Source organism: Balaenoptera acutorostrata, chromosome 18 (assembly GCF_949987535.1).
Source record: "Balaenoptera acutorostrata chromosome 18, mBalAcu1.1, whole genome shotgun sequence".
NCBI classification, from domain to species: Eukaryota; Metazoa; Chordata; class Mammalia; order Artiodactyla; family Balaenopteridae; genus Balaenoptera; species Balaenoptera acutorostrata.
In genome coordinates this window covers 10467064-10481002 of record NC_080081.1, presented here as the reverse complement: position 1 = coordinate 10481002, position 13939 = coordinate 10467064, and the positions used below count along the sequence as shown (strand labels likewise).

At 37.3% G+C, this 13939-nt stretch overlaps 1 protein-coding gene across 3 annotated transcripts in view; it reads left to right on the top strand.

Annotated features, from left to right (window-relative positions):
• PCCA (propionyl-CoA carboxylase subunit alpha) overlaps positions 1–13939 on the top strand; it is a 367760-nt gene that overhangs the window by 199287 nt on the left and 154534 nt on the right. For all 3 annotated transcript variants that reach the window (XM_057532677.1, XM_057532678.1, XM_007196809.3), the window contains exon 18: positions 7631–7739. In XM_057532677.1, the coding sequence (XP_057388660.1) occupies positions 7631–7739 (109 nt within the window). The remainder of the gene's footprint in view (positions 1–7630; positions 7740–13939) is intronic.

Below are 13939 nucleotides of genomic sequence, written 5' to 3'. Positions count from 1 at the left end.
ATTTTGAAATAAAGGGAAAATTGAAGAAGAAGATATTTTAAGAAGTATAATTTCAGTTAGCCTAGAATGGACATTTTGGACTTACTTCTCTGCTGCCTTGCTACACTTGAACCACCAGCCCCATCAAAAGAAATCATTAGAATTATCTTTCTCTTCGTTGCAGAATGTTTAGACAACTTTGATTTAGCACAAGAAGTCTACTATTAATTACACTTCTCTTTATTTTTTCCCTTTGAATTTAGTCAAGTATTTCTGTACCTTTAAAAGTGGTAAATATGTGACTGAAGTGTTGCCTTTAAAAATTCAGTCATTAAAATCATTCAACAAATAATTTCTTCTCTAGAAGAAAATCAAAGAGAAATAATATATTTTCCCTGTCCTTAAAGTGGTTATATCATTAGGGAAATAAACATGTAAAGAACTAACTACACTACAGGACAGAATAAAAGAAGTGCTAAGGTGAAGAAGATATAAGCAAAGTGTCTTGGAGCGGAGAAAAAAGAAACTAGTTGCAATTTGGGGAATCAAGGATGGCTTCAAGGATGAGGTAGTGTAGACTATTGAAACACCTCTCCAAGGACTCTCTTCCGTAGGTGCAGGGGTTGTCATACTGCCTCAGGAGAGCCACTGTGTGTATCTCTTCCTAATCCATCTTCTTTGATGTGATGTTGGTGGTTTGAAATCAGCCTTGGAGAAAGTACTTACAGTAAGGAAATTGGCAAATGCTGCACACTGTCGCACTTCTTCCTTCACACCCCAGTTGGTTATTAAACATTTACCAGCAAACCACTTCCTATACTTTGACCTGACTATTGGGAGCAAACAGAGTCATTTGCATACAAAGGAAGAAGATTACCTATCTAGGGAGGGAGACCTAGAAGAATCCCTGAAGACAGGAAGTACTCAGTTTTAGACCTGCAGGTATGGGAGGCAGATGACTGCACTGACTGAAAAATTGTGAGAACACTTAAAGGTATTAAATTAGAGGAGTACAAAAAACTGTGAGTTTTAGAAATGAAACATTTCAGCAAAGTGAAAGGACTGCTAAGAACAAAATTATAGTGACCCCAAAAAAATACATGGAAGAAGTATCTCAAAATATGTAGCAGAAAGGTAGAGAGAATGAAATGTGCGAAATGATGAGAGATGTAGAGAGAAGTGCCAAGAGATTGTATGTGTAAATAGTAAGAGTTGCGTGAAATAAAATCGACAAGGAAAGGTTAATTTTAAAATAAATAATAAGGGTGGTTTTTTTTTTTTTTCCACTGTTCTTAAGAAAGACTTGAGATGTTGTTGGAAAGACTCACTGAGTTTCAGACAGGATTAATGAAAAAGAGTAACTATTCTAGGCATATCAAGAACAAAAAACTTTTTAAAGCTTCTAGGGAGAAAAAAGTTACATGCAAAGAATGTAGAATGAAATCATCTTCAGGCTCTATAAACTGGAGATTAGAGAACCTTAAACTGAGTATCTGTTCCATAGGAAAGAACTTGTTCCAAGAGTACTATACCCAACTAAGATATCCCTCATGTGTCAATGTGAAAAGAGAGATTTTAAAATAAAAGTTCAGAGATGTACCATCACATATACCCATTTTGAGGAAATTACTGAAGAAAATACTTTAACCAATTTGTGGTTAAGATGATAGCTTAAATATACACCTTTTTCCTCATCCCAAAACCCCCTAAATTGAGTTTTTTAAAGACACAAGCCCGCAAGGAAAAAAGAGAGATGATTTTAGAAAATGTAAAGCTGAAGGGTGATTCTTAACTGACTTAGCAACCTAAAAATGTTGAATCCTAAGCTGACAATATGAAAAACTGAGAAGTAGCTCTTTGTCACTGTGGAACCCTTCAGAAGTCTCAGTAATTATTAGTTCCAGTAACTTGGAAAACTCCCAAAGGAGGGAATATTGGTCTAAAATCTCTAGAAGATTTTCTCCATATCACCTCCTTCATTCTTCAAAGCAGGGTGACACTGTCTCCTCCACCCTGGCAAAAGCTTGGAGGTTCTTCCCTGTAGAGAACAAAACAGTCTTTGTACTGAGCGACACCAGGCAGAGTTGGCAGAGGATCAAGTGAATATGGACATAATGTGGTGACACCTGCTGCTCCCAGCCCTGTTCTCCACTTGGTTCCCAGAGTGCTGGCAGGCAGACACGCACAGGCACAATAGTAGACTATCTTTCTCTGAGGAATCTAAGCAGCCCTTAGAGAGATTACCCAAAGATTCCCCCAACAAAATGATCCCACCAGATTACCCTACCCGTGAAGCCAATGGTCAGCAAAGCTGCATCCCACAAAGAGAGAGCATGCACGGATCAGTATCAGGACACCTATCAAAAATGTTTCATACTACACTAGCTTTAAAAGGAACCACCAAATGAGTATTAAAAATAGACAATAGGACTAAAACCACCTAGGAGAACACAGACCTGGCCTCTTAGAAACTGGGTCATGCAAGTGAGGGTGGGTAATAGCATGAGGTTTACAGAGGCACGTCACAGAGGTGCTGCCCCAGGGGGTTGACCTCCAGTGACCACTGGAGTGGAGACCATAGACGTCGTTGAGGGCTTTGGGCTTTGTTTGAAATTATCCCCCCGAAAGGTTAAGAAGGTGAGCGTTAATTGTGAGGAAGAAGTTTTTCTCCTTTCAGTTGCAAATATTTGCTGAACCCACTACATCAAAGGCAGTAGTCTAAGCTCTAGAGGTGAAATTATTTTAAAAAAGCCAAAGGCTTTCTAAAACCAAGAGACGCACCTTTTTCCAGCCATGTCTTCACCAGAGATCCCCTGCTCCCTGACTCGCTGACATTGCGGAAGGGGTTTTAAGCTTTAATGCTCTCAAGGTCAAGAGGTGGGTTTGAGAAACCTTAGACCTTCACCTGTTGAAGACCTCAGCTGCGAGAGCGCTTTTGGCTGCATCTGTTGTATGTGCAAGGCTGGAGGTTCTCAACCTCTTCTGCCTCCTACAGACGCCCAGAGTCATGCCTGTGAATCTTCCCAACCAGGGTTGGCAGAGAGGTGAAAAACAGGTGTCGAATTGTACAGCTCTCTTAGTTTACATTCACGTTTGACAAAAGGACAGGAAGAATTTAAATACACTCATTTAGGTCCCAAACTCCTAGATGCTTAGGATTTATCAGTCAGCAAAAGAACTTGCTGCCCTCACGGGACTTACATTCCAGTGAGTTAGCAGGCAGCGTGCATTCTCAGCTCCCCTCCTAGCAGCTCTGCAGCGTTTTACAGGTGAGAACCTGCTCAGAAACATAAATGAAGTGCGCTCGCCTCAGCTTATTCTCCTAGAGCAGAAATTGAATGTAAGAGTGACTGACTCAACACCAAGCTAGCCTGGGCTGCTGTACTTCTGCCTGGACTCAGAAGAGCCTCTTCATTGGCTTCCTTACTGCTGCCATTGCACATTCCAATTTATTCTTCATTCAGCAGCTAAGGTTAACTTTTAGAACCAAATCAAACCCTCTCCCTTACTTTGGAAGCCCTCAGTGAGTGAATGGCTAAACAAATGGCGGTATACCCATGCTGGGGAGTACTACTCAGCATTAACATGGAACAGACTACTGAGTCATTCAACAGCATGGATGAATCCCAGAAACATTATGAAATGTTTCTCCATTTTTATGAAACTAGAAAAGAATCTAGTAACCTGGGGCCTCAGAGGGAAAGCAGAGACAGGGATGTTGACTGGGGAGAGGTGCAAGGGAACATTTTAGGGTGATGGAAAATTCTGTGTAGATTGTGGTGTTTATGTGGGCATATACATTTGTCAAAATTCACTGAACTGTACACTTAAAATGGATGCATTTATTATATGCAAATTATACCTCAAAGTTTAAAAAAAAAACCCACCTCTGTTAATGGGTATCCATTGCAGTTAAAATAAAATCAAAACTCCTGATGGCTTATAAAAAAAATAGATGTTAGAAAGGTATTTGATAAAAATTCAGTAGCCATTTCTAATGAAACTCTTTTCTAATAACCCATTTCTAATAAAACAAAAAGTAAACTGATTAAATTTGATTAAAAGGCTACTTAAAACTAATAAAAAGCTTCATTTTGCATGATGAAATGCTAAAATCATTTCCCTTAAAATCAGGAACAAAATGAGGTCTACTATAAAATTACCATTATTAAATATTGTTTTAGAGGATAAAAAAGGAAAAAAAGGAAGTAGTTGGTATAAATATTTTTAAAAGAAGAGACAAAGTCTTTTTTTTTTTCTAGATATGATTATATTCCTAGAAAACCCAGAAGATCCTACTAAAAACTTCTAGACTTAATAAGCAAATTTGGCAAGGTGGCTGAATGCAACAAGAACAGTATGCCAAGTCAGTGACTCTTCTTTTGTGTGTGAGAGCTAGCTTGATATGAAAATGGAGAAAACCAAACCTTTTCTTATTAACTGTAATATCTTGTAAGACTGTAGAGAAAATTTAATAGGAAAGACATAGAACCTATATGGAGACAACTATAAAATTTTGTCAAGGAACAAGAAACACAATCTGAAAACATGGGGGAAAAATCAGTTATTTTTTTGGGGGACTCAATATATATGAGTGCCAGTCTTTCCCAGATTAATATACAGATTTTGTATAATTCCAGTTAGATTCACAAGGCTTACTACATAAGCGATTTAAAAGCTTATATGTAATCATAGATTTCCAAGAACAGCCAAGGAGATTATGAAAAGTAAAGAGGAAAATTGGCTTCTATATATTAAAACATACTGCAAAGCCTCTGCATATAAAAAGTACAATATAAAGGATAAGATATCCTTGGTTATGATAGAATCTCTGATGCATTGCCTTTTTGGACCTGAATACCCCTCTTCTGACATGGCCAGAGTACTCCAGGAGTGGTCCGGATATAATAGTTCTTTTATTTAACGAGTTTCAGGATGTGTAACTGCAGTCTAGATTGGTGATGTACAAGTGTAGGAGGGAATAGAATTATTCAGTGTTACTTTAGGTTAGAAAAGTCAGATCGATGGGTGGAAATCACAAAGAAACAGTCTAACTCAGTATGAGAAGTGACTGGCTAATGATTTAGAAATCCTTGTAAGAACTTTTCATTTTCCTATATTGTAGGGGTTCTGTAGGTCATATATAGCGATCTGTCCAACATTGCAGTAGAAGAGACACCCACACTGCATGGAGGATACAGAGTAGACGATATTTGCAGTACTTCCCTATTACAATTACCTGAGATTCTTTAAAAAATTGTAGAAACAAATTTAGTTCAATTGTAGAAGACAAGAAGTCTTTAGCATGCTTATATCAGACAAATTTATTGAGAATTAGCCATTGGTAAAATTTGAGAATCTGTTCCAGTATCAGTAAAAGGGTTAAAGTTGCTATGCATTGTATCAATTTGCCTGTGAGATGTGATGATGTTCGATTTTATTTGGGATTCTCCTTAATATTGTCTGAGTCAGTACATCTAATAATTTGTTAGACAAATGAAACACGGATTTAGCATCTTACAGTTTAAAGGATTCCAATGTTTTGCCTTTTTTTCTGTTGACAATACATGTTGTGCAGATGTGTCTAGAGAAGTGACAACTTTGTGAACCACTGTAGTAAATATATATTACAGCATGACTTAGGATACACACACTCGTGAAAAACAGTATGAGCAAAGTGCTCTCATAACTTGTTTTGCTGGTCTGACCCACTGAACTGGTTTCATGAACTACTAAGTGGTTTGTATTTCACAGTTTGATAAACATGAGTCTAAACCACTTTTGTTCACAGTGAGGTCTGTAGAAATGTAGCTTAGCAGCACTCTGGAGCTTCTTGGAAATGCAAGTTACTGGGTCCCACCTCAGACTTACTACCCATCATTCTCTGCAGGTAGAGCTCGGGAATCTGTGCTTTAATCCAGGCGATTCTGATGCACGGTGAGGTTTGAGAAGCACTGCTCCTCTTTATACCGCAAAGAGCTTTTGTGGTTATATACTTGCTATATTGTAAATTAAAATTTAGGAACTTTAAAAATAATTATTAATTCATTTTCAGAGTAACAATAGTAAATCCATTATATGTTGACATCAGAGTAGTGATGTCATCACACATCATATCTCTTGGGTCAGGGAACCTTCACAGTATACTCCTGAAAATATGAAAGGGAAAAAAAAGCAAATAAACCTTAGCATTATTATGAAAATAGTTTTGACCTTGCAGAACCCCCAAAGGGCTCTTGGGGACTCCCAGTAATCCCCAGGCCATACTTTGAGAACCACTCTTGTATAGATGGTATGTTTTTGAGAAGACCGAGACCAAATTTCTGTAATCCTCATGTAGGGTAGTTTATTATGGAAGCATATGGAATGTTTACATCACTGCTTAAGTGTTGGGGATGATCAGGAACTTTTCAAAGCCTATAGGAATGTGGTTTATTAGGCCATTGAGGGTTCTGTTACTGAATTCCCAGACCAGCGAGACGTCCCCCATTGGTGTTACAGTTTATGGTGCTCCTAGGTTTGTCTCGCAGAATGGGTTACTGGGGCTTTCCCTTCCCTTCCGTGTCATGAAACACCACACCTTTCATTTTCATGGAACGCCTCTCTGTAGAAAACTGTGCTGCCGATCTGGAAAGTCTTTATATTCTAGTTGTGCATATTTTTAGTCTTATTTCTGTTCTGAATAATTTTTTAAGACATAGTGTTGAAATTACTTCATTTCTTTCCGATAAATTTAAATAACTACCTGATCGTTTTTTCTTTGTTGAATTGTACAAGTAGCGTCTTAGTGCTGATGATCCAGCACTCAAATTGCCTATCCTGTACCATCTCATAAACTCTATTATCTGTACATAGCATGGTGGTAAATAAATTGTGTTAGAAGTTGTGGTGAGATTACAGAGCACTCAGGGGGATGTGTTAGCTGGCAGACCCTGGAGTATCCAGTTCTGCCTTGACTCACACGCTTCTTGAGGAATTATTACGCACATAGAGCAGATTTCCCCGCTGCACCACACTCAGCCAGACCAGGGAGTCTTCCCCGGGCTTGTCAGGCTAGACCACTGCCCCCAGGTCCAGCTGTATTATGGTAAGAAGAATGAATTAAAGAGGGAGAGAGAAATAGATTGGTTGTTTGGTTGATTGACTGGGATTCAAACCCTGACTGTAAGTATAGAGGCAAGAGAATCACGTATTTATTTTCTTTTAGTCCTTCACAATAGAAAACATGGCCGAGCCACACTGTCCTTGACCGGCAACACTCCCCTTTTCCTCATGTTATCCTCTCTCTCCTTAGAAGTAAAATTTGGGGTGGGGAGTGATAAGGAGGAGCAGATATGAGGAGCCCTAAGTTTTTCCTAGAGATCTCTGTGAGTAGTTTTCTTATTTGCAATTGTTTTGTTCTGTGCATCTGTTTAATATCTTGTTTCCCAAATTAGACTATAAACTTCCAGTGAGCAGGGGTCTTTGTTTTATTTGAACCATCTTGCTCCCTCCTTTCCCTCTGGCACAGCCCAGTGTCTGGTACAATACTAGCTCCATAAGAGATGCTTGATAAAATACTTGTTTGAATGACTAATAATTCTGTAATATAGAAGCACAGATGTTAGCATTATGCGTGTGATTGATTGACTGACTGATTGATTTCACTCAGGACACCAGTTAACAGAGAATGAGAGAAACCAGTTATTGGCAATAGCTTCATCCTTGTTTGTGGCATCCCAATTAAGAGCACATCGTTTTCAAGAAGATGAAAATTCAAGGTATGTGAGATCATTTAAAACAGAATAAATGAGCAGAAAAGTTTGGACATTATTGGAGAAAGTACTCTGAAACCTTTTAGGAAATCGGTTCAAGTAATTTGTATTTATTACTTTTGTTTTCTTACTCTGTTAATCTGGAAAAATGTTTTGAGAAGTGTTATAGTACTAAACTTTAGGAAATAACCTGAACAGTTAAAAATATGTATGTAAGAAACTTGTTTATAAGCTATAAGAAAGAATTAACAACAGGTTGAGTTAGTTATGTGTGAGCCCTAAGTGTACCTTTTTAGCTTCCTAATAACCTAAGCAAAAGGGAAAACATGCTTTATACCAGGGCAAGTAAAAACAAAATCATTGTGACATTCATGCTTCTGAGTGACAGGATTATTTATTATGAATGTCTGTGCACTTGCTAGAGTAATCCTACTTAGCAAGTATAGTCCATTACTTGCTAGAGAGGCAGTTGATAAAATTGTGTTACGTCAAGTCCTTTTCCTTTCTTTTTACTTTTCCTCAAGAGGAAGAATAAAGATTAGAAAAAAGATGGCAGGTGACCGAGCAGCTCTGAAGAGCACAGATCAGAAACTCAGGTTACTCCTGAAGAATTAGGTAGAAGGAAAACTAAATGGGTCTCAGGCTATATATTCATGGCTAATGTGGTTTTACTCAGAAAATCTCTGAGTAACCGGTACTTCTCTTTTTTAAAATTTTTATTGGAGTATAGTTGATGTACAACGTTGTGATAATTTCTGCGGTACCGCAAAGTGATTTAGTTATACATATATATACATTCTTTTTTTAAATGTTCTTTTCCATTATAGGATATTGAATACAGTTCCTGTGCTAGAGAGTAGGACCTTGTTGTTTATCCATCCTGTATATAAAAGCTTACACCTGCTCACCCCAACCTCCCACTCCATCCCTCCCCAGCCCCCTCCCCTTGGCAACCACAAGTCTGTTCTTTATGTTTATGAGTCTGTTTCTGTCTCATAAGTAGGTTCATTTGTGTCATATTTTAAATTCCACATATAAGTGGTATCATATGGTATTTGTCTTTCTTTTTCTGACTTACTTCACTTAGTGTGATAATCTCTAGTTGCATCCAAGTTGCTGCAAATCTGCATCTATCCATTCATCTGTCAGTGGACATTTAGCTTGTTTTCATGTCTCGGCTATTGTGAATAGTGCTGCTATGAACATAGGGGAGGGAGCATGTATCTTTTTGAATAAGAGTTTCGTCTGGATATATGCCCAGGAGTGAGATTGCTGGATCATATGGTAATTCTGTTGTTAGTTTTCTGTGGAACCTCCATACTGTTTTCCATAACGGCTGCACCAACTTACATTCCCATCAACAGTGTAGGAGGGTTCCCTTTTCGCCACACCCTCTCCATTATTTGTTATTTGTAGACTTTTTAACGATGGCCATTCTGACCGGTGTGAGGTGGTACCTCATTGTAGTTTTGATTTGCACTTCTCTAACAGTTAGTGACATTGAACATCTTTTTCTGTGCTTACTGGCCGTCTGTATTTCTTCTTCGGAGAAATGTCTATTTAGGTCTTCTGCTCATTTTTCGATTGGGTTGTTTGTTTTTTTGTTGTTGATGTTGTTAAGCTGTATGAGCTGTTTGTATATTTTGGAAATTAAGCCCTTGTCGGTCTCATAGTTTGCAAACATCTTCTGCCATTCTGTAGGTTGTCTTTTCGTTTTGTTTATGATTTCCTTTGCTTTGCAAAAGCTTGTAAGTTTGATTAGGTCCCGTTTTTTATTTCTGTTTTTATTTCTATTGCCTTAGGAGACTGACCTAAGAAAACATTGCTATGATTTATGTCAGAGAATGTTTTGCCTGTGATCTCTTCTAGGAGTTTTATGGTGTCATGTCTTATGTTTAAGTCCTTAAGCCATTTTGAGTTTATTTTTGTGTATGGTGTGAGGGTGTGTTCTAACTTCATTGATTTACATGCGGCTGTCCAACTTTCCCGACACCACTGGCTGAAGATTCTTCTTTTTTCCATTGTATATTCTTGCCTCCTTTGTCAAAGATTAATTGGCTGTGGGTGTGTGGGTTTATTTCTGGGCTCTCTATTCTGTTCTGTTGATCCATATGTCTGTTTTTGTGCCAATACCACACCATTTTGATTACTGTAGCTTTTGCAGTAGTGTCTGAAGTCTGGGAGGGTTATGCCTCCTGCTTTGTTCTTTTTCTTCAGGATTGCTTTGGCAATTCTCTGGGTCTTTTATGGTTCCATATAAATTTTAGGATTATTTGTTCTAGTTCTGTGAAAAATATCATGAGTAAATTGATAGGGATCCCATTAAATCTGTAGATTGCTTTGGGTAGTGTGGCCATTTTAACAATATTAATTCTTCCAATTCAAGGTCATGGGATATCTTTCCATTTCTTTGATTCATCTTCAGTTTACTTTGTTAATGTTTTATAGTTCTCAGTGTATAAGTCTTTCACCTCCTTGGTCAGGTTTATTCCTAAGCATTTTATTTTGGGGAGTGTGATTTTTATAAGATAGTGTTTTTTTACATTCCCTTTCTGATATTTCATTGTTAGTGTAAAGAAATGCAACCGATTTCTGTATGTTTATCTTGTATCCTGCTTCCTTGCTGAATTCGTTTATCAGTTCTAGTAGTTGTTGTGTGGAGTCTTTAGAGTTTTCTATATATATAATAGTATCATGTCATCTGCATATAAGGACAGTTTTACCTCTTCCCTTCCAATTCGGATACGTTTTATTTCTTTTTCTTGTCTGATTGCTGTGGCTAGGACTTCCAATTCTATGTTGAATAGAAGAGGCAAGAGTGGGCATCCTTGTCTTATTCCAGATTTTTGTGGGAAGGCCTTAAGCTTTTCACCGTTGAGTACTATATTGGCTGTGGGTTTATCATAAATAGCTTTTATTATGTTGGGATATGTTCCATCTATACCCATTTTGGTAAGAGTTTTTATCATGAATGGATGTTGAATTTTGTCAAATGCCTTTTCTGTATCTATTGAGATGATCACGTGGTTTTTGTCTTTTTTTTATGTGGTGTATCACATTGATTGATTTGCATATGTTGAACCATTCTTGTGAACTTGGGATGAATCCCAAGTAACCAGTACTTTTCATTTGTTCTTATCCTCAAGGGAAAGTACAAAAAGCTTAATGTACCGTCTTTTTTTGAAGTTAATTTGGTGACTGTCTAGGGAGAGATGAGAGGATATTGAATTTCTGTAAATTACTGAATGAATGGAAGGAGGAGGAAAATGATCAGTAGAGCCAGGAATCTGGTTGGTTTGTTTGTTTTCCCCCTAAAGTCATGCTCCCCAATGTGGAAGCCACTAGCCATGTGTGCCTATTTGAATTAAAATTAAATTAAAAACTCAGTTTCTCAGTCACATTTCAATGTCAGTGTCAGTATAGTCACTACCCACACTTGCAGTGCTCCATAGCCATTACTGTACTGTGGTCAGTGGCTGCTGTATCGGGTAACAGAAAGAACCTTTCCATCATTGCTGTTGTATTTCCATCAAGCTTTGTTGGACAGTGCTGTTTTGGAGTGATGTGTGTGTAGGAGAGATCTAAGCTTTTCCTTTAAAGCCAGAATCATACCTTGTATGAATAATATTGTTATTATTTTTTTGGTAAATACAGTATTCATATCTTTATTCCTTTACCTTCAGGTGTTACTTGGATCTTGACTATTTCAGAAGTCCTGAGTATAGCTAATGATGAACTGGTTTGATCTTTAAGCAGTGTATTCAGGTTATTTTCAGAGAGTGCTGACTTAACATTGGTAAGAATCTGAAGAAGTTTTAAAAAATAAAAGAATAAAAATTTCCTGTAATCCTGCAATAACCACTTTCAACATTTTAATATATTCCTTTCCAAGTGTATATGTTTATATATATCCATACTTGTAGTGTATATACCCTACATAATTAGTCATATTGGAAATGTCGTTTGAATTTTACTTTTTAAAATTTCATATTATGTTGTGACTATTTCTTCTCTTTATTCACTAGTCTTTGGAAGCACATTTAAAATTTCTATTATAGTGAATTTAAAATATATGCAAAATAAGTGCTCTTAAAAGCACCGTCAAGAATATTATAAAACAGTATAACAAATGGCAGAACGTATTCAGAGATACATGTCCAATAAAGGACTTGAATGTATAATGTATAAATAATTCTTACAACTCAAAAATGAGCCAAACAACCGAATTAAAAAAAATAGAAGATTTGGCATAGACTCTTTTTCAAAGAAGTTATGTGAATGGCAAATAAGTCCATGAAAAGATGTTTAACATCATTAATCATTAGAAAAATACAAACTAAAATCACAGTGCTACACCACCACACACCTGGTAGAATAATGTACATCAAGTGGTGAGTAGAAAAATAAATGTGGTATATCCATTTGGTGGAATACTATTTAGCAATAAAAAGAAATGCAGTACTGATACGTGCATCTACATGCATAAACCTAAAAAGAAAATCATGCTAAGAGAAAGAAACCAGTTAGAGAAAACTATATAATGTACAGTTTCATTTATTTGTAATTTCTAGGAAGGATGGAAGTATAAAAGACAGAAAAAAGATCAGCGATTGCCTTGGTGCAGGTGTTGACATCACAGAATTACACCTTTATACAGTCTATGTCCAAAACTATAAACCAATAATTATTTTAAATGCATTAGTCTTCTAAATTATGTAGAAAACAAAACAAAGTTAAGATGACACTAGCTTTCATTTTAATAATGTTTAAAATGCATTAGACCCTTAAAGCATATAGAGAACAAAAAGTGGAGTTACAAGCTATTGTTATAATAATACTAGCTTTTATGATTGTCCACGTATTTGTCTTTACTGAGATACTTATTTCTTCATGTGGTTTCTTACTACTGTCTAGTGTCCTTTCATTCCACCCTGCTGGACTTCCTTTAGCATTTTTTGCAGGGCAGGTCTAGTTGTCACAAACACCTTCAGCTTTTGTTTATCTGGGAAGGTGTTAACTTCTGCCTCACTTATTTATTGATTGATTGATTGCTGTGTTGGGTCTTCGTTTCTGTGCGAGGGCTTTCTCTGGTTGCAGCAAGTGGGGGCCACTCTTCATCGTGGTGCGCGGGCCTCTCACTATCGCGCCCTCTCTTGTTGCAGAGCACAGGCTCCAGACGCGCAGGCTCAGTAGTTGTGGCTCATGGTCCTAGTTGCTCTGTGGCATGTGGGATCTTCCCAGACCAGGGCTCGAACCCGTGTCCCCTGCATTGGCAGGCAGATTCTCAACCACTGCGCCACCAGGGAAGCCCCTGCCTCACTTTTGAAAGACGTTTTTGCTGGATTTAGGATTCTTGGTTGACGGTTTTTTTTCTTTTAGCACTTTGAATATATCAGCCCACTGCCTCTGGCCTGCAGAGTTTCTGATGAGAAATCTGCTGATAATCTTATTTGTACTTGAAAATTTGTTCGTCTCGTTCAAGATTCTGTCTTCAGCTTTTGAAGGTTTGACTGTGTGTCTTGGTGTGGGTCTTTGAGTTCATCTTATCTGGAGTTTGTTGAGCTTTTTGAATGTTTATGTTCATGTCTATCATCAAATTTGGGAAGTTTTTGGTTATTATTTCTTCAAATATTCTCTTTGCCCCTTTCTCTTTCTCTTTCTAGGAGTTTCACGATGTATACGTTGGTCTACTTGATGGTATCGCCACAGGACCCTTAGGCTCTGTTCACTTTACTTTGATCTTTTTTCTTTCTGTTCTTCGGACTTGATAATTCTGTTGTCCTGTCTTCATGTTGACTGATTTTTTCCTTCTGTCTGCTCAGATCTGCCTTTGAATTACTCTAGTGAGTTTTTCCTTTCAATTATTGTGCTTTTCAGCTCCAGAATTTCATTTCTTTTTAGGTTTTCTGTCTTTTTATTGATATTTTTATTTTGTTTACACATTGTTTTCTTGACTTTCTCCACATCTTCCTTTAGTTCTTTTAGCATCTTTAAGATAGTTGTTTTAAAGTCTTTGTCTAAAATATCTGCCATTAGGTCTTTTTCAGGGATATGTTCTGTTGATTTTTCTTTTTTTTTCCTTTGAGTAGGCCATACTTTCTTGTTTATTTGTATGACTTCTGATTTTTTGGTTGAACACTGGACATTTCAATCCAATGATGTGGTAACTTGGGAAATCAGATTCTCCTCCTTCCCCAGGGTTTAGT